Source organism: Panthera pardus, unplaced genomic scaffold (assembly GCF_024362965.1).
Source record: "Panthera pardus isolate Hobbes unplaced genomic scaffold, ASM2436296v1 HiC_scaffold_27, whole genome shotgun sequence".
Classification (NCBI taxonomy): Eukaryota; Metazoa; Chordata; class Mammalia; order Carnivora; family Felidae; genus Panthera; species Panthera pardus.
Window position 1 is genome coordinate 2,074,322 of NW_026526843.1, and position 20,022 is coordinate 2,094,343.

The following is a 20,022-nucleotide window of genomic DNA, read 5'->3' on the forward strand; positions in this document are numbered from 1 at the left end:
CGGGCACTTTTGCTCTTTGGAAACATCACTCTGGCTGCTCCCAGGAGGGAGCGGAGGGGGCCGGTGTGGAGCGGGGAGGCCAGCTGGGGACTGTCGGACAGTCAGAAAGAAGCAGTGGGGGCTCGGCAGTGACCGTGGTGAGGCCAAGATGGGAGATGCTTGGTCCTGCTGTCCCTGGGCCAGGAACGAATTGGTAGGGGTAGGGTGGGGTGGCCGTAGGTGGGGGCGGGTGGGCCAAGGGAGGCGGTGAGGGGACAGAAGAGAGGAAGGCACGGCGGGGGGGGGGGGGGGTGTGCCGGATGGCCCTTTTTCCTCGGGCAGAAGTCACAGCCGTGGGGCCGAGGGGAGGACCAAGAAGGGAGGCACTGAGTAAACTCTCACAGGGACAGGCACAGGCTGGGGTTTTTTCTAAAAAGATGTATTTCTATTTTATTTCCAGATGTGATTCTCCAGCAAGCAAATAAATATAGTGGGGGAGGCGGGGGAAAGAGGTAAGGATTACGATAAATTAGAAAGAAGCCGGGGTAGGGGAAGGAAGGGCGGGTGGTGGGAGAGGTGGCAGGGAGCCCCCTGGCGGGCACGACCCCCTTCCGCCGGCCCCTCCTCGGCTGCTGGCTCCATCCGGGCAGTGCTGCTCCTCTCCAGGCCGCTGGGCCTCAGGTGACCAGCTCACAGGTCCGTCACTTTGTTCTCCACCAGGGCTGCTACCTGCTGCAGGCGGCAGGCCAGCTGCATCTTCTGGCCCATGGGATCCTCCTCCAGGGCACCGATGATCTGCCAGGGCAGAAGAGGGTGCCCTGCCTGAGGCCTCCGTGCTCTGCCTGTTACCCAGGGCCGTGCCAGCCTGGGGGGGAGTCCAGCAGGAGCTGCCCCAGGCCTCCCCGAGGAATCTGGACAGAAGCCACGCTCCTTCCCCAACCTGGGCCCTCCCTCCCCCCTGCCCAGATTGGCCCAGACACCTGCTCCCACCGGCAGGGAGGATCCTCGGGGCCTGGCTCTGGGCTCTGGGGCCGTGCCCCTCCTCCCCCCCCCCCCCCCCCCGCCTCGAGCGCCCCTCCCCCCACTGGAGCGCGGCAGGCCTCACCTGGTCGTAATACCTGTGGATGTGGTTGTAGAGCTCTTGCAAAGCTTCCAGGCAGTGGGGGGCTGATGTGTAGTTCTGGGGGCGGCACGTGGAGGGGTGAGCCCTGGCCTGGACCTTAAACCCCAAACCTCCCCCCTCCACCCCGCCCCCCACCCGAACATGGAGGAGTGAGCCCCCTGGGCTGCGCCTCACCCCGGAGAGCTCGGCCAGAGCCGAGTTCATCTCCTGATAGCTGGCCGGGGAGCTCTGGCGGATGTCGGAGTAGTATCTGGCAGGGGAGACACGGTTAGGCGCGGGCAGCCCCCCCCCCAGCCCCCCCCCCCCCCCCCCCCCGCCGTGGCCCGACACCTACCTCTCCACCATCTGCTTGTAGCGAGGGATCTCCCGGGCATACAGCAGTTTGTTCACTGGGGAGTCCTGCTCCGGGTAGGGGTGGGCCTGAGCGGGGAGGCGGGGGAGCTCCGGCCCTGTCACCCTGAATGCATCACCGGTGCCCTCCCCCCACCCCCGGGCCTCCCGGCCCGTTAGGCGCCACCGCCCCACCCCCACCGCCAGGCCCACTCAGGGCTGGGTACTGAGCCTCCGTGGCGTGTGCCCTGAGCCTTTCCTCGTCACCCCTCTGGAAGCTACCAGGGCCGGCTCTGCCTTTACCCGGCCCACTTTATGCTCCGAGATAGTGCAGGAGTCGATGAAGGTTTGGGCGATGACCGCCAGGATGGCGTCCACGTTGTCTGACACGCGCACGTCAAAGATGAGCTGTGGGTTCTTCAGGGCGTTCACCCAGAATCGCAACAGCAGGCTGGGGACAAGGGTCGGCCACAGGCATCGTCAGCCCGGGCCTCGGACCAGAGTTCCGCAGGGAGCTGTCTTACGAGTCCGTGTCGGGGGCGGCCAGAAATCCAGGGTGCGTGACACCACACGTAGGTTCGCGTCCTGGCCCTGTGGACCCCACCCCGGGCAATGTCCTTATCCCTCTGGGACTCCATGTCTCGACCGCATGGGGGCGGGGACAGTAGGCGAGGCACCTGTTAGTCTTCCAGATGTGCAAGGTCTCCGGGTCCTCAATGCCATGCTTCTCTGCCAGCTCGTCCAGGAAGTCGAACAGGTACTTGACGGCTATGGGCACGGGCCTGTTCACGCTGAGGATGGCCTGGAACGTGTCGTCCACAAACTTCTGCAGCGTGCCCTAGAAGGCATGGGAGGGGCCGTGCGGGAGGCCGGGGCGGGCTCCGTCAGTGGGTGGGGCCCCTCTACCTCGCGGGACCACGCCCTCTCCACCGCCCAGTCAGGGCCCCGCTCCGGGAGCCTTCCCAGCCTTGTGGCTCCTCCCCCCAGCTCCGCAGCCGCACCGACCTTCATGGAGAGCAGGCGGGTGAGGTAGATTTCTGGAATTGCCTTCGCCGCGCCGCCCGCTCCCGTTCTCGCTCTCTCAGGCTGCTGCGCCGGGCCTTAGCCCCTTCCGGCTCTTCGGTGGCTTTCACCAGGTGCCAGAGGTGGACCCCGCCCTCCTCGCCATCCTCCAGCATAGGGGTGTCTGAGGGCGCAGAAGCCCGGCCTCAGTCCTGTGCCCCTGCCTGCTCTCCCACACCACCGGCCGGGGATGCCCAGCCTGGGAAAAGAGAGGCAGAGAGGGTGGCAGCCGAGGGGCTCGCTCAGCCCAACACCCCGTTGTCCCAGAGCTCCCCAACCAGGACGAGCTGGCGCCCTCGTCCGCCCCAGGCCCTCGGCCCAGTCTAGAGCGTTCGCTTGCCCACTGGCGCGGTGTGGGGGACACCCAGGCAAGGCAGACGGCAAGTCCAGGGCTCCTGCCTGCCCACTTCAGCTCTGGGGCACAGATGGGCACATGGGGGCCGCGGGACTCACTCTCCCCCAAGAGGCAGCTCTGGGCCAGGCTCTGGGAGACGGCGCCTCCCTTGTGCAGCTGGGGGATGAGCCTCACTGTGGCTCCGTCTGGGACCTGGTGGGGCGATGAGCAGAGGCTGGGCTTCCTCCCTGGCTGATCCAGAGATGGGGGCCTGCCTCCCCCCAGCACCTGCCCGCCGGTTACCTTGTAGTGCTGTAGGGTGTTGAGTCTCTTCCAGTGGTTCTGGGTCACCGAGGTCAGGTCCTCATCTGACAGGGTCAGATGACCAGCGAGGCCCGAACGCCACTCTGGGGGCACGCGGGGAGGCCGATTAGCCTGCAGCCCATCCCCCAAGCCTGCCATTTGAAGCAAGGCCCGGCTGAGCATCTACAGGTGGGAACAGGCCCATGTGGGGACGGGTGGGTGGGCTCTCTCACCGAGGTCTAGGGCGTGCACTGAGGGCCTTTGGGAGAAGGGGGTGCCCTTGTAGACTTGGTCCAACACCTTCTCTTTGACCTGGGTGATTGTGTCTGTGTCGAGCACCCGGGCAGGCACGCGCTGTGCCGCACCGCTCCCCGCGGCCCCCGCCGGCCCTGGGGCCCACCAACACCATCAGCGTCAGGGGCCGGAAGTCCACATCCTCCCGAAGCAGGCGGCTGTCATTCAGGGTCCGTTTTGCCTTGCCGGTCACGGCGTCCACGGGGCCCTTGTCCACCTGGTACTGGATGGCCCGGAGGAGCATGTACAGCGGCTCACCGGCCACCTCCTGCAAGCATCGGGACAGGCCCGTGTCAGCTCCGAGGGGAGACGCCTCCGCCCCACGCCTTCCCCCTTTCCAAGCCCTCGTAGCCTGAGGCCCCGGGGGGAACCGGGGCCAGGTCCGCGAGGCCACATGCAGCAGCCCGCGCGCGAAGCGAGGGGATGAGGTGTCACCTGGGGCGCCTCTCACCTTCAGGAAGGCGTAGAGACAGATGGACAGCCAGTTGGTAAGCAGTTTCTCTACCATGGTCTCTGTCCTGGGGGGAGCAGGCCCCAGGTCAGAGGGGGTGGTGCTGCGGGGCCACCCCGTCCCCGGGCCGAGGTGGGTAAAGGAGGGAAGCCAGGGCTCTGCTGCCTGTCGGTCCCCTTTGCCCGGGCCCCCGGGAAGGATGCCCATCTACCTCCCTACCGGTGCCTTCTGTCCTGGCCTGCCTCCCTGGGGTTCCCGGCCCTGCCCGGCCCCAGGAAGGGGCAGGGCGGGCGGGTGGGCAGCTCAGCGGGGAGCCCCCCACCCCTGCTCCCGGGCCCTGTGGTCGGGCCAGAGCCAACCTGCGCAGCATGAGCTTGGGGTTCTTGTGCACGTAATGGGCGGCCAGGTCACTTAGCAGAGTCCTCATGATGTCAGTCAGGTACTCAAGCTTGCCGTGCAGCGCCAGAGACAGCAGAGAAGCCACGTGGCAGCGGTCCCGCTGGGAGAAGCCGGGCTGCTCCTCCAGGGTGTGGATGAGCTGCGGGGGGGGGGGGGGCGGTACTTAGGGACTTAGGGGAGCCCCGCGTATTCTCCCACCTTTGTGCCCCCACCGGCTGCCCAGCCCCGCCGCACCCCCGCCCCCGGGCGCCCTGCCCGGCCACGTAGTCCTCACCGTGACGAGGAAGAGCTTGCTGTTGAGCAGGTTGGAGAGCTGCGTCAGGCCCTGGCGCACGGGGGCGCGGCGGCCCTCTTCGCCAGGCCCCTCGGGTGCGGGCTGCAGTGGGCAGCCGCCGCGCCCTGGGAAGAAAGACTCGCTCGGCATACGTGTGGTAGTCCAGGAAGGGGATCCCGCTGGCCTCCAGGTCGCTGCTGAGGTCGGTCATCTCGGTCATCAGGTCTGCGGGCCGGGAGTCACCCAGGCGTGGGCTCGGGCCCAGCCGGGCCCTCTGCCACCACCCCCTCCCCACGGCCCCCACCCCACCTGTGAACTCCTTGCGGCACTGGTCACCCACGCCAATCTCCAGGTTCTCCAGCTGCACCAGAACCTTCTGATAGTCCCGCAGGGCCTGCTTGCTCTTGTGCCTGCAGCCCAGGGACCAGGTGTCCAGCCGCGGGCCCGAGCCTGGGGGGGCCGAGGTCACCGAGCCAGGGTAGCCAGCTGCCTGGAGGCCTGCCAGGGGCAGGGGGGCGCCTCTCCACCAGTGAAGGGGGGAAGCTCGCTCAGGGGGTTGCGGGGCGCTCTCACCTGTACATGAGGGTGAGGAGGAGTACAGCGGCAATGAGAACCGCCGCGCCCATGCCCAGGCCCACCTGGGCCTCCACAGGGAAGGCGGACAGAGGGGGCTCAGTCTCGTACTGGACGGGGCCCAGGGCCAGGCGCACGTTGCCCATCTGAACCTGGGGGGACGGGGCTCCTGAGTGCCGGCCTTCAGGGCTCCGCCCGCCCAGCCGCCTCGGCACCCGGAGCCCCGCCTCACCACGAACTGCGGCAGGCTACTGGAGCCGTTGGCGGGCTGGGGGGCCCGCGACGGCGGCTCGCAGTAGAGGTGGGTAAGCGTGAGGGTCTTCACCAGGCACTCGCCGTCACCGATGTGCACGGCCACCTCCTCCTTGCTGATCCCCAGGTTGAGGCCCTGGCCCTGGGAGACACACGCGGGGGGGGGGGGGGGGGGGGGGCGGGGGGCTCGAGCCAGGACAGCCAGCCTAGGCGCGCGCTTCCCGCACGGAGCCGGCTGGCAGAAGCCCTCACCTCCACGTCCAGGACGTTGCCCGGCTTGAGGCGGTAGGGGCGGGCGGGCTCCTCGCGGCTGAGGGGGGCCAGGCGGGGGTTGGGCTGGTACAGGAAGTCCTGGCCCCCGCTGGCGCTGGCGAAGTCTACGTGCACGTTGTCTAGGGTGAAAAAGACCCGCTGCGGGTGCGCCCCATCTGGCACGGCAGGGCTCTGGCACAGGAGGAGGCTGGACGAGTTGACGGAACAGACGGTGGAGCACTAGGAGGCAGCCGGGGGCAGGACCAGGTGGGGTGAGCTGGGGCTCCCTCGCTCGCTCCCCGGGGGCCAGGTGGACCCCGGGCCCCCGTCCTCCCTCCGCGGGCACGACCGGCCCCGCCGCCGGCCGGTGGGGCGCTCACCTGCAGCAGGCCTCCCTCGAGCTGGATACAAGCCTGGGGGGCTGCAGCGGGGGTCCCGCAGCTCCTCGTCGGGGTTGAGGACGGGGGCCGGGCCCCTGCGACCTGCATCTCCGCCGGGGCCTCCAGCCACACGGACAGCAGGGGCTGCCGCACCACGTCCAGGCCCGTGCCCCTGGCTCGGATCAGCCGTCCGCCCCTGTGCCGGGGCGGCAGTCAGCAGGGGCGGGGCGCGGGCGGGAGGCCCCGCCCCCGCCCCGCCTCCCCGGCCAGGTGCGGCGGCGACCCCGAGCGAGCGGACTGGGTCCTCACCCCCGGAAGCTGACGCTGGGCTCTGCCGCCACAAGCTGGGGGTTGGCGGTGTAGTGGAACGGGCTGGTGGGCAGCGTGCGCTGGGCGTGGCCAAACACCACTCGAACCACAGCTTCTCCTGGGCTGGCCTGGGCCATGGTGTGGCACACAATGGCCTCGGGACACACCGGCTCCCGGCTGCAGGGTGGGGAGGGGTCTGGCATCTTGCACTCTAGCCTGGGCCTGGCCACCCCACCAGAGACCCAACGTCGCCTCCCTCAGTGAGGGCACAGGGTACTAGGGATGGGCACAGTGGCCATTTCTGTTGCACTTTGATGGGGGCTTTTAGGGAGCCCTGACTCCACTGCCCCCAGTACATGAGGGGACAGTGAGGCCTGCAGAGAATGCCCCGAGCTGACAGCAGCCAGCTTGGGGCCAGGAGGAGAGACACTCACATAGGACAGGGTTGTCCACCCACAAAGACGCTGACGTTGCCTCCTGTCTGCAGGTGCTGCCCGTGGATGGTGAGCTGGGTACCCCCTGCCTGGGGGCCCCACTGGGGGCTCAGGCTCAGCAGGACGGGGTCCTGGGGGACAGAGCAGCCTGGGGCAGCCATGGCAGCCTGGCCTGGCACTCACCCGCCTTGGCTCTGGTCCCCGAGGCACTTGTGCTTCGTCACCCGGGCCACCGCCCACCACACCCTCCTTCTGGAACCCCTGTGTCAGGGCTTCTGCAGCCCCGCGGCTCTCCTTCTAGCTGCCCTGCCCTCGGAGGGGGCTCTTCTCTCCTCGCTGCGTCTCTGCCCCTCGGGATGGCCTCCTCTGCCACGGCTTCCACCTCCCAGCCCCCCCACCCCACCCCAGCTCTAAACCCTGAGATCCAATCACCACCTTTGGGCGCCGCAGAACTCCCGATACTAACTGGGCCCTGCTTCCCCCCGCTCCCGCCCTGGGCTTCCTGGCTTCAGAATTAGCCCCAGTGGGTGGCGGGGACTCAAGCTAGTGTCTGGAGGCGTCCCCGCTCTCCCTCACTCCCGAGCTGTGCCGGCAGGAAGCTCCAGTCCCTCACTGCCCTCTCCCCCGCACCGGGACAGATGCCACCACTGTCCTCGGCTCAGGGGCCTGAATGAACAGTCAGATCCGTGGCTTCGCTCCTGGACAAGTGGCGGCCCTTCGTGCGACCTCCCAGGCCAACTTTGAAAGCCTCACCTAGATGTCCATGCCCTCCGGCCCCTCCCTCCTACTGTCCCTCTGCTCGGGGACCACCCAGGCGTGGGCACTGACCTGGTAGGTGAAATGCTGGGTCGAGACGCCTGGTGGCCGATTCTTAATGGCCACTTGGACTGGCCCTGTGGTGCCGTTGGGAGCAGGGGATGTCACGCACACAATCCTGGGGAATGGAGACCCGGTGGCTGGTCAGGCCCTCGCTCAGCAGGAGCCGTGGGCCGCTCACCGGCCACTGCCCAGGACCTGCGCCCTCTCGCTGCCAGCTCCCCTCTCCTTCCCTCCCCTGGCTCATCTTCCTTTGGCGCATCTGGCCCGGGCCCACGTTCCTTGGCTCCAGGCCTCCCTTCTCTGAGGGCCTCCCCGGGAGGGCACTCCTCCCCCGCCCCCACCCCCCGGGGGGCTAGGATGCCTCACCGGGCAGAGGTGCGGTAGAGGGAGGGCTCAGGGCTGCAGGGCCGGCCAGCCACATTCACGGCGTCTCGCACCTCAGCGAAGTCCCGGCCCAGGTCGGAGCCCCAGATGGTGAGGGCCAAGCCGCCCTCGGGGGGCCCGGTCAGGGGCTCGATCTGCAGCAGGGAAGGGGGACGATGGAGTGTTCGGATCCCACATCCGACCTGCAGTAGGGGTGCCCAGCCAGCTGACCAGCCTGAGGCAGGACAGAGCCGCTAGGGCTCGGGGGCCTGAGCGCAGGCTGGTCTGACCTGGGTGAGGTCAGGAGAGTGGAGAGCGCGGCAGGGCGGATGGGGAGGGGGTGGAAGGGTAGGCCGTGGGATGGGGGGCGGCAGAGGGGCTGGGGGCTCACTGCGTCGATGCTGGGCGTGGGACACAGCAGCTCCACGGCCCCGGGGGGGCATAGAGGACCGTAGCGACAGGCGGGCTGCCCGTGGCTGCACCACAGACAGCCCAGGCTTCCGTTGGCCGCCTGGCAGCGGCTGCAGTCGGGGTGGCCCACGGCACAGTCGTACAGGGTCACTAGGGAAGGCCAGGCGGTGCACTGAGGCGCATCCCGTCTGCCACGCGCCTTGTGCCACCCGCCCTGCCGTCCCCAAGCTCACCATGAAGAGTGTGGGCATTGTCCAGCCGTTGCCCCTTGCCCCGGGTGATATAGATGGGCACCGGGAGCTCCTGCTGGGCCATGGAGGGGTAGAACTGTGGGTGGAGGGTGGGGTCAGGCTGGGCCCGACTCAGGACGCCCCTGGCCCCCGTCTCCTCCAGGACCCTCCTCCCAGAATGGGTGCCTCGCTTCCGTGCCCACGTCTCCCGGCAGACTGCGAGCCTGGGGCAGAGGCTGTGGGTGCCATGTTCCCGCTGCACGCCCCGGGCCTACGCAGAGCAGGCAGCGGGATGGCGACAGGACACCGATGGCCCGGAAGGGTCTGCGAGGCAAGGGCCGTGCGGGGCCCCCGAGGGCTACAGAAAGTGTGTGGTGGCAGGTGAGGCTGTGGGGCGGCCACACACCTGCTGGGACTGGCAGTAGATGAGGCCCACGTCCCCGGCCGTCTCTTCCAGAGAGGCCGGCAGCCTTCGAAGTTCTCCGGGCAGCTCCAGCCAGCAGTGGTACGAGGCGGGCAGGCTCTGGGAGGGGACGTCGTCAGGACCCTGGACACGGTCAGCCACCCCACCCCCACCGTCCTCATCCCCCACTCACTCCGAAATGCTGAAGGTTCCGCACGCGCAGGGCCAAACGGCTCTCCCAACCGACAGGCACCAGGAGGGGACCCGCTGGGCCCTCCACCCGGGGACAGGCCCCTGGGCCACGCACCCGGACATCCGCCTGCGGAAAGGAGACCCTTTAGCCCTTCGGAAGTTGAGGGGCCCGGGCAGGGCATAGCGTGGGTCGGGGGGCTGGGCCCACCCACCTCCTGGGCGCTGTAGACGGTCACCTCCCCCTCTGGGCAGTGCTCCCCGTACACACAGCGGCTGCTCCGTGGGCACCAGTGGCACCGCCAGAGGCTGCCCACACAAGCGCGGCACCTGGAGGGGCGGGGGGGGGGGGGCGGTGGCTGCTCAGGCTGGGCTCCGTCGGGGGCTGCCACCCCTGCCCAGCAGCCAGGCCCAGCACTCACGGAGCGGCCGCCTCCAAGGCCTGGACGGCGCTGCAGTCGTAGAAGGAGAAGTTGGTGGCAGCCACGGCCACGTCCTCAAACATCAAAGCCAGGGGCAAGGTGACGTGGTCTGGGAGGGGATGGTGGTAGGTCATGCGGCTCCTGCCCCTGCAGCTCTCGCCCCGGTCCCCAACCTCCCCGCCCCAGGGGCCCCTCACCTGTGCCTGGAGGGTTCAGAGGCAGCTGATCTTGGGGAGGAGTGATGCAGGCTACGTGGGGCCCTTCCACGTGAGCCAAACTGTCGTAGTCCCCAAAGGCGCAATGGAAGTATTCATCCATGGCCAGGGTGGGCAGCCGAGGGACAGACAAGGTGACCTGGGACACACGCAAGGAAAACAGAGCAGGCAGGGGCTTCTCGTTGGGGGGGGGGGTGTCTCAGGAAAGGAGATGCTGCTAGGGCAGAGCAGGGGTGAGGGCGGAGCGGGGTGGGAGCAGAGACAGCAGGACAGGAGGCCGGGGAGGCCTGGGGGCAGCCCCCCACCCCCACCCCCGCAGGCAGCTAGCGGCAGGCATCTTACCACGCCCTGCTCCTGGCGCGGGCGGTGGGCCGGCAGCAAGGTCTGCACATGCGGGCAGTGGCTGTCCTCGTAGCTCCACAGCCACTGGTTGGCCTGGGCTGCTCGGTCGCATTGGCCCTTGCGGGTACACCTGTGGGACAGGGGCCCGTTGGCCCGCCACGTGGGTCTCAGGGGGAGTGAAAGGGACTACGCTCAAGAGGAAGGGGCCAAGGGGGCGCCTGGGTGTCTCAGTCACTTGAGTGTCGGACTTCGGCTCAGGTCATGATCTCGCGTTTCATGGGTTCGAGCCCCGCGTCGGGCCCTGTGCCGACAGCTCGGAGCCTGGAGCCTGCTTCGGGTTCTGGGTCTCCCTCTCTCTCTGCCCCTGCCCTGCTCGTTCTCCATCTGTCTCCCTCCCTCCCTCCCTCTCTGTCTCTCAAAAATAAATGAAACGTTAAATATATATATATATATATATATATATATATATATATATAAAACATTAAAAAAAAAAAAAAAAGAGGAAGGGGCCAAGCAGACAGGGCTTCCCGGTCAGTGCGCAGGCTTTGGGGGCCACTGCCGCACAGGGAAGGCTTGCCCCCGGCGGAGGCCTGGCTGGGGGCGGGGCTGGCAAAGGAGGAGGAAGCAGGCTGGGCCTCCAGGGGCAGGGTGGAGGCAGTGCCCCTGGGGCGCCCTCGGGCACACACCACCTGTCAGCCACGCTCACCTGCCCTGGAGGACGCACCAGCCACACAGCGGGTCCCGGGCCTGGAGGCAGCTGGCACAGTCAGGGAACTGGGGGCACGCTGCCACGGGCACCCGGTCCACCTGCGGGGGCGGCAAGGGCCAGGGGCGGTGGGTGCGGGGACTCGGGGTGCGTGTGCCCTCCCTGCCCCGGGACAAGCCTCACCCGCTGGGCAGTCAGGACGTAGAGGTGGCTGCCCCTGCCGTCCACCAGCAGGTCTGGGCTGATAGCTGAGCCCAGAAGCCCCACTTGCTGGGAGTGGTACACCTGGCCTCGGGAGCCGTTGACAAAGACCTGGAGGGACGACAAGGCCTGCTCCTGAGATGGCCACGGGCCGGCCACCCAGGGCACGTGCTCTCCTCTCGGTTGGGGCTCCCAGGAGGCACCCTTTCCCGTAGAGCCGGCTCTTCTTCCTGCCAGACCGGGGTGGCCGGGCCATGGGCCGTGTGTGGGAGTGGGGCGGGTCCACGGGCGCCCTGTTCTGCCGGCATCACCTCCCCCTTTGGGCATCACCCGGCCACCCCGGCTAAGGGCCTTGGGAGCCAGGGGCAGGAGGGCAGCGGCAGGGAGGTGAGCAGGTCACGAGGAGGCCAGAGTCTGCCTCGCAGAGACCTCCGGGGCCAGGCTGACTCTGGGGACCGGGCACTGCCCACCCCATTCCCGTGGCAATCCTGCCCGCCTTGACCGCTGGCTCCCGCTACGATCTGGAGCAACGGGGACTGCCCAGGAGGTTCCTGGGAAGTCGTCCCAAGTCACGCACCTAGGCGTCCCAGGAGGCGGCACCCAGCCAGCCATCGGTGTGTGGCGTGGCCCTCCGACCTGCCAGCGGGACGCGGCCCGAGAGGCATGAGGGACCTGGGGCTTCCCCGAGCAGGGCAGGGGCACCCCCAGTCAAGCCAGCGAGGCCAGGCCTTGCCGGGCAGCGTGGAGGCCTTTGGCGCCCAGGGCCCAGGGCTCAGGTAGCCCCTCCTCCGTCAGGGCCTCACCTTATGCAGCTGCCCCTGGGTGTCCCCCAGGACAGCTATCGTGTGCCCATCTGCCTGGAGGCCTGTCACGGCGCTGATGGGCTGCCGGAGCTGCAGCAGCGGCCTGGCCTCCAGGGGCTGGCGGCCAGCAATGGGGCTGGGCGTGTGCTCGTCACCGCAGGGGTATGACTCGGGGGAGTCCTGGGTGGACAGGGAGGGGATCAGATTCCTGGAAGAGGCAGGAAGTGCCTTACCCCGGGCCCAGAGCTAGTCAAGGCTGGAGGGCGAGGCCAGGGAACCCTGGGGGACCCGGGACAGAGTGGTCAGACCCCCTGCCCCGTGTCAGGACAAGCTCACACAGCAGAGGGACACAGGCCAAGAGCAGCTAGGAGCCCGGCCCTCCTGGACATCCTCTAAGCGGCTGGTTGTCACCTGACAGCATCCAGCCACCCACAGCCTGGGACTACGTGTGGCGGTCCCCGCCTTGGGCCGAGAGACACCGCGGAGCGACAGGGACGGAGAGGCAGGCCAGGCAAGACGGGGCCGCCTCACGAAGGCGGCACACGAAGCCCGCGGTGACAAGGGGCACTCACGGGGGGCAGGGCGACACAGCGAGACGTGACTCCATACTCCACGGAGGCCTCCTCCGTGCCGCTGGGGCCCCGGCCACCCGCCGTGTAGCAAAGGCGCCGGGCCCGGTCCATGCTCCCGTCCAGCTCAGACAGGGGAAAGGCGCACAGGGCCGCCTGCGCCCCGCTGGGGCCTGCGGCAAATGCCCCCAGCAAGGTGGTCGGGGCGAGGAAGGCAGCCTGGATGAGGCCCTGGCCCTGGCAGGTGAGGGGCACCTCCACGTAGGAGTAAAGGTTGGCATCCCCGAGACAGAGCCGGGCCACGTAGGAGCGGTACTCGGCCTGCGCCCGTGCGCCCCGGCGGCGGAAGACGAAGTAGGCGGAGCGGGCGTTGGCAAAGGCCCCCACGTAGCTGTTGTTGTAGTCCGAGAAGTCGCCCACCACCAGGCGGCCCAGGCCCTCGCTGGAGAAGGGCTGCGGCCCGGCCAGCTGGCGCACGGTCAGGGGCGGCACCCCTCCCGACAGCTTGCCCGCCAGGCCTCTGGCCACCAGCAGGAGGTCCCGGCCTGGCGTAGGCACCACCAGGCCCACCGTGGCCACCCCCGGGGCGTTGGCGGCCACGAACTGCCCGTCGCCAGGGTCCTCGGCCTGGTACAGCACCTGGGCCACATCGTCAAGGCGCCGCTTCTCACACACGCCCTGCCGCACCTGCCCGCAGGCCACGAGCTCCCCGGCCCGGCCGCTCACCAGCAGCAGCTGGTTGGCGTTGTCGGTGAGCCGGGCCTGCGGGCAGTCCGCCGGGTCACGGAAGGGCACGCAGTCGGGACTGTCGAACACAGGGCCGGTGACAGCCACGGCCTCCAGCTGCAGCTCGGGGCTGAGCTGGAAGAGGCGGTTCACGGCGCCCACATAGAGGGTGCCGCGGCCAGGGGCCAGGGCCAAGTGGTTGAAGGTGGTGTTGGGTGCGGAGAAGTGACGGGCCTCGGCCAGGGGCGGCGGCGGGCACAGCAGCAGCACGAGCAGGAGGTGGGGCCCAAGGGGAGGCCGGGGAGCCATCACAGGTACCTGGGGGGAGAGCGGAGCCAAGCGAGGCCTGGTCGGGGGGGGGGGCGGGGGGGGAGAGCACCAGCCTCCACACCCCACGCCCGCACGCACATGTCAGGGCAGCGAAAGACACCGACGAAGAGGGGTGGAGAGGGCACCAGAGGAAGAGGAGGATCCAGAAGGGAGACAGATAGGAAGGGAGGCAGAGGACAGAGAGACAGAGGGAGACAGGGAGAAAAGGGGCAGAGAGAGAGACAGAGAGAGGCACAGAGACAGTATCCACGAGATGGGGAGAGGGTGGGCTGGGGGGCACACACACGTGTGCCCGAGGGAAGAATTTCTCTCATCTCCTACGTCTTAAGCATCTACATTGTTGAAGGACGGGGGGGTCCTGAAAAGGCACAAGAACAAAACAGAAGGACTCTGAGCTACGGAGGGGCAGTGAGAGAGGGGAAAGGGCGGGAGAGGAGGGAGGGGCAGGGGAGAAGCGGGAGGTGCTGATGGGGAGACACCAGGGGAGGCAGAGAGGCTGCGGCAGCCAGGCAAGCGGGAAGGGGAGGGAAAGACAAGGAAGAGGACAGGGACGTAGAACAAAGGCTGGTGGCAGTTGTCAGCCTGGGGGCAAGGGGAGCCGGGCCACCATGCAAGGTGGGGGACAGCCACAGCACGAGAGAGAGAGAGAGACGGCGACGGCGTGGAGAGAAACCTCGCCCTGGGCAGGCAGGGCCAGATGTAAAGAGGGACCCTCTCCAGGGTGCCTGGGTGGCTCAGCCAGCTGAGCGTCCGACTTTGGCTCAGGTCGCGATCTCGAGGTTTGCGGGTTCAAGCCCCGCGTTGGGCTCTGCGCTGACAGCTTGGAGCCTGGAGCCTGCCTCAGATTCTGAGTCTCCCTCTCTGTCTCTCTGTCCCTTCCCCGATCACGTGGCAATGGAGGCAGGGCAGAGGAGAGGGCTGGGAGGGGGTCAGAGTGGGGACTGGGGGACACCTGGGAGCCAGCCAGAGTGGGCACTTGGGGAGGCCGTGGGGAAGCACCGAGAGACGACACCGGGTGCAGGGGTAGAGCGGGGGCCCCAGCCCCGGGGTGCTGACGTGCAGGCGTGAGAGAGAGACAGAGAGAGACAGAGAGAGAGAGAGAGAGAAGGGTGAGCCTGCCTGAGGAGAGGGCACTCAGGGGCGAAGCCAGGCTTGGGCACCCCCAACCCCACCCATGTGGAGCCATTCGGAGCTCACGCTAAAGCTATCTCCCTTGGGCCTGTGGGGGCCCCGAGCCTCCAGAGGAGGCCGCCCCGCGTCCTGGCCCCTGCTCCACAACCTCGGGTCCCCACGGCTGCCAGGTGACGAGGCAACAGGAAGTGCCGGCTCACCACGCAGAGCCCCTGGGCGCAGAGCCGCAGAGAAGGGGACAGAGTCCAGGTCCTAAGTTGGGCTGGGGTCCTGCGCAGCTGGGCATGGCCCGCTGTCCCTGGGTGCCCTGCGGCTTGGCGGCGGAGTCGCCAGCCCGGGCCCTGGCGGGTGTGCCGGCTGGAGGCAGAGCCCCGAGGAAGGCCCCGGAGCCCCTTATCTCAGGGACACAGACAGGAAGGCCAGGCCCGGCCTGGGGACAGGGGCGTTTCCTGTGGACCCGGGATCTCGGCGGCCAGGCCCGGGCTGTGTGGGTGAGGGGAACAGACGCGGTGCACGGGAGCCCCGCGCCCGGGCTCCCCTGGACCACTGTGCCTGCCCTGCCTCGCACCCCCGCCCCCCACCCCTGGCACCACGTCTGTGGACGGGGGACCCAGGCGCTTACCGCCTCGAAGGGGAGCGACAGAGGGGTCTCCTGGGCAGCGTGGCGCCGAGTGAGGCCCATCTCCTCAGTTCGGCCGGCCCAGGGCGGCGGCGACGGGCACGAGGCGGCTGTGGGGGGCATTGTCCTGAGTGGGAGGGAGACACTGGAGCCTCGGCCCCGGGGGAGGAGGGAGGCCAGGGGGGCCAAGGGCCCGGCGGCTGGGCTCCACCGCAGCTGGCAGCTTTGTGAATAGTGGCCGGGCCAAGGCAGCCCTGCCTCCACCCCAACAATGTCCCCTCTGTCCGCGGGCCCGGGCCAGGGACTCACTGTCTGGTGCTCTCACCCCCACCCGGGCTGTTCGGGCTGGGGGGCTCCCCGCCACGCCCCACCCCCAGAGAGACACCCCCCGGGACCTGGGGACAAAGGACAGGGTTTCTTCGAGCCAGCAAAATGAGACCCACACGGCCGGCCCCGGCCCACTCCCGCCCTGTGCCAGCCAGCGTGTGCCTCTGTGTCCCGCCCCCCGGGTCCCTGTGAAGGGCACAGGGTAGGCCACTGGGCCCCCACGGGAAGGTCAGGGCGCTGAGCCCCTGCGATGCCAGCCTCAGCCTTGGTAGCCTTGGTGCCCGGTCGAAGTGCCAGTCCTGGCCCTCAATGCCTGCCTTTGTCCAGGCTGGGGGCCGGGAGATGCTGACAAAGGCAGCCCGTCCGGGAGACCTTGCACCCCCCCCCCACCCCCTTGGCCCGGAATAAGACTGTCCAGAGAGCAAGCGACCTGTGTCCATCCAGCCCCGCCCCGGGGGACTGGGAAAGTCGTGCCAGGTGCAGCATGATGGTAGGGGGCGGTGCCCGTGGGGGGGGTGCTGTGGGGGGGGGTGCTGAGGCAGAGAGGATGCGCACGAGGGGGCGGGGGCATGGCCCCCAGGAACCCAGTACTTAGCCTCAGTCGTGGCAACTGGTTTCCCTCGCCCGGGGAAACACGGGCCCGAGATGGGCCTAGAGGTCCCCTCTGCGTGTGGGGCGCAGGAGGGGGTGGGAAGGGAGTGGCGACCGGCAGCTGGCTCTCTGGCCAACCTCACAGGGCACCGTCTGCATCCCAGGCTGGCAGAGCAGGGGTCCTGGGATGTGGCGCGGGGGCAGGTGCACGCGGGGTGGGGTGCCCACTTTCTCCACCGTGCACCACAGCAGCAGCTTCGGGGCAAGGTGGTGGCAGCGGGGCTCACTGCCACCCGGTCGGGCCGGTTGGGTGGCTGTGGGGGTGGGGAGCCAGGCGGGCCTCCTCTCTACCCTGCCCCCTGCCCCCAGCCCCGCCAGCTTTCCCATTTGGGGGGTAGAAGCCTGGGGTCCCACCTCCCAGCTCCAGGGCGCCCCCCTCAGGGGGTGCCGTGCCCCTAAGGCCTCAGGAGGTGTTGGATCGGGGCGCCTGATGGCCTTTGCCCTCTCCGGCGAGCGGGCCCTGCAGACCCCCGGCTTCTCCCAGACCCAGCACGCCCCAAGGCAGCACCCCACGACCCAACGTCCCTTGCACCCCGCGTCCTCGCCAGCCCCAGTTCCTGCCTACCTGGGTGGGCCGCTGGCAGGGGTTGAAGAGCAGCTGGCAGTGCCCGAAGTGCGTCCCCAGCACAGCCCTGGCCTCCCTCCCCACAACGCAATCGCGCCCAACCCCACTTCTCCTGGCGGGGCCTGCCTGGGCCGCCCGGCCCCTCCCCGCCCGCCCCTGTGCCTGCCGGTGCAGGGCAGGGCGTTGCTGCCCTCTGCTGGCCTCGGTGGGCACCTGGCTGGAGCAGGTGAGAGCGGGCAGTGCCCTCCCGTTGGGTGGGCAGGCAGGCATTCCGTAGCGCCTACCAGGTGCCGGTCTTGGGCCTCACAGTGGCGCCGTTCAGAGACAAAGCCCACTGCCACCTGATCCAAGGGTGTCTGTCCCGGGCCTGGGGGGTGGGGGGCAGAACTACGTGCCCACCGATGAGGCTCCACTGCTGGAACAGCTCATCTCTGGAGGACACCTCGTGTGGGAGGGAGAGGAGGCAAGTCTACGGGGGCTCAGGGCATCAGGGAGAGCTTCACAGAGGAAGTGAGATTTAAGCTGACCTTGAACCACACATCTCTGCTACTTCTGATGTCCTCCTGACCATCAGGGCCGCTCTAAGTGTTCTGCGTGTGTGAACTCATTCACCCCTTACCATGACCCCAGAAGGGGTACCCTGATTTTCTACAGTTCACAGGTGGGGAAACTGAGGCATGAGAGGTTAGGAAACTTGCACAAAGTTGCAGGGCTAGTTAATGGCAAGGCTAAGAGTCAACTGTAGGGCCCCTGCACTTAACCAGCAGGCCACGTGGCCCTGAACTATGAACCGAGGCAGGCATTGGGCAGCAGGGGAGATGGGGACTGCCCGATGCCAGGCCTGCAGGTGACATAGGCGCACGTGCCTCCCCGTGCCTGGAGCACAGTTTTCGTCGAACGGGATGCAGAGGTCAGCCAACCGGGGAGAACTTAGACTTACGGCAAAAGTCACCATGACCTTGTAAACAGCTCGGAATTTGGACAAGTGTACGCTGGTGGCCCTGGGTGGAGGGCGTGGGAGAATGTGGACCAGTGGGGGCCATGGGCACGTGGAGAGGTGGGTATGCTCCAAGTGTGCCAGAGGGGGCAGAGTCCTGGAGACCTGGTGTTCCATGGGGTGTAGGCAGTGCGGGCAGGAGAATCCGGGGGACCCCTGGGCCCTTTCTGCGGGAAAGTGGCTCCCTGCAGGGCAGAGGTGCGGGTGGAGGGGTGGGCGGTGCAGGGTAGGACGAGAGGACTGAAGGGCCTATGAGGTGAGAGATGGCCGAAGGAGTTGTTGGGGTGTTAGTGTGAGAAGCTCGGCTCAAGGGGACTGGGGCACTGGGATGGATGTGTGTCGCTAGAGGGGACTTGGAAGCAAGACCAGGGGCGTCCAGGCAGGTGAGTGACCCTGAGGCCGAGGGCCCGCGGATGTGGAGCACAGGTGCTCAATATGTTACTGCCTCCCTCTCCGCGCCCTCCCAGGGGGAAGACGAGGTGCCCACAGGGGGCCGGGGAGGGATCTAGGAGCCCCAGGAGGGCCGGGCTGTTGGGGAGGGACAGTGTGTGTGGGGGGGACACAAGGGCAGGGCTCTGAACAGTAAGACTGGAAAGACCGTCCCCCCGCAGCCCCGGAGCCAGCCGGCCCCCCAACCTCCCAACCCTATCCACCCCTCCGCCTCTGCACCTCACACACACGTATGTCCTGACTGACCTCGGGAAAGACATCTTCCATCTCGGCAATGGCAACGTTTTTCCTCCCTTTCCACAGAAGAAAATAAACCTGTAGTCGCACGGCACCGCTTTTTGTAAGTTTATTTATTTTTGAGAGAGACAGAGAGAGACCACAACCAGGGGAGGGGCAGAGACAGAGGGGCACAGAGGATCCGAAGCTGGCTCCCTGCCCACAGCAGAGAGCCCGACCCGGGGCCCCGAACCCGCCAACCGTGAGATCATGACCTGAGCCGAAGTCGGACGCTCAACCGACTGAGCCATGTCTGCGCCCTGCGCAACACGATTTTGAATAGCTTTGCGCGCATATGGCCTGCAAGGCCATCCGGAGCAGGTGGCGGCCCCGAGCCTGAATTTGGTGGCAAGCATGGAGGATGTTTCCAGGTTTTGTGCGCTTGAAATCTCCTAGAAAGGGAGCCGTGTGGTGGGCTTCCTTCTGCCGACGACCCCTTCCCCTCACCACGGCCCTGGGGAGATGTGTTTGTGCTGATCCTTGCCGATGGCGCATTTATCAGCGTCCCCTCGAGGGGTGGGGAGGCGGCCGTCGCTGGTCCAAGCGCCCGGTGGTGCCGTGCCCGGCGTCCTGGCGCTGACTGCTTTCCCATTGCCAGACTCTCCAGACGCTGGCGGGAGGCTCGCCGGGTCACAGGCCATGTGCCACCGCCGTAATTTCCTACTCAGGTATCCTTCCGTCCCTCCGGAATGGGTTTGTTTGCATGTACCTTCTCCTTTTCCACATGGGGGGCTGTCCTCCTTGCCCCCGTGTTCAGCCCACCCAGCTCCACTGACTGTCCCAAGCCTATGTGGCCGTGGCTCTCTCTTCTGTCCTTTTGGTTGATTTCTCTACCTCTGTTAAACTTACTAAAGCTTGAAAGCTTCTTTTTCTTCTCTTCCTCCTTTTTCTTCTCCTTCGCTCTCCCCCTCAGTTGGCTGCTCCTTCTTCTCATCATCTTTCAAAATTATCTTGCCTATACTAGACCCTTTAGTTTTCCTTAAAAGTTTAAGAAACAGGGGCGTCTGGGTGGCTCAGTCGGTTGAGCGTCCGACTTCGGCTCAGGTCATGGTCTCACAGTTTGTGGGTTCGAGCTCCGCGTCGGGCTCTGGGCTGACGGCTCGGAGCCTGGAGCCCGCTTCGGATTCTGTGTCTCCCTCTTTCTCTGCCCCTGCCCCGCTTGCACTCTGTCTCTCTCAAAAATAAACATTAAAAAAAATTTTTTTTTTTAAGTTTAAGAAGCAGTTTGTCAAGTTCCAGGAAAAACTCTGTTGGGATTTTTTCGAAGGGGTAAGTAGAGATTTTGTTCCATTTTGAAACCCTTTGGAGACTAGCTACCTCTAAAATTTTGTTTCCCCATCTATGAACATAGCGTATCTCTATTTAATAAGGTCCTTTAAATACATATTTCCCCAAAGGACATGCGCATCATTTGTTAGATGTCTCATACCATGATAAATGCTGTCTTCTTTTTAATTTACCTTCTGATTGTGCTGCTGGTGTTACGTCTAGTAATGCTTTTTGGAATCCTTTTGTGGATTCTGTTTGT

At 66.9% G+C, this 20,022-nt stretch overlaps 1 protein-coding gene across 1 annotated transcript; it reads right to left on the reverse strand.

Annotated features, from left to right (window-relative positions):
• Positions 1-397: 397 nt before the first annotated feature.
• PLXNB3 (plexin B3) lies at positions 398-16,862 on the reverse strand. Its single transcript, XM_053892135.1, is given in 39 exon segments — positions 398-774; positions 1,085-1,159; positions 1,277-1,352; positions 1,437-1,501; positions 1,736-1,883; positions 2,110-2,270; positions 2,438-2,485; positions 2,488-2,618; positions 2,948-3,041; positions 3,132-3,235; positions 3,365-3,512; positions 3,514-3,693; positions 3,877-3,943; positions 4,236-4,414; positions 4,550-4,687; positions 4,689-4,774; positions 4,859-4,959; positions 5,123-5,274; positions 5,355-5,516; positions 5,627-5,866; positions 6,007-6,202; positions 6,316-6,492; positions 6,750-6,880; positions 7,578-7,683; positions 7,935-8,086; positions 8,323-8,492; positions 8,576-8,669; positions 8,979-9,095; positions 9,169-9,294; positions 9,380-9,494; positions 9,587-9,695; positions 9,784-9,940; positions 10,144-10,273; positions 10,850-10,950; positions 11,033-11,161; positions 11,854-12,033; positions 12,426-13,466; positions 15,232-15,338; positions 16,772-16,862. Coding segments are annotated over 38 exon segments (5,751 nt in total). The 5' UTR covers positions 15,292-15,338; positions 16,772-16,862; the 3' UTR covers positions 398-669.
• Positions 16,863-20,022: the final 3,160 nt, after the last annotated feature.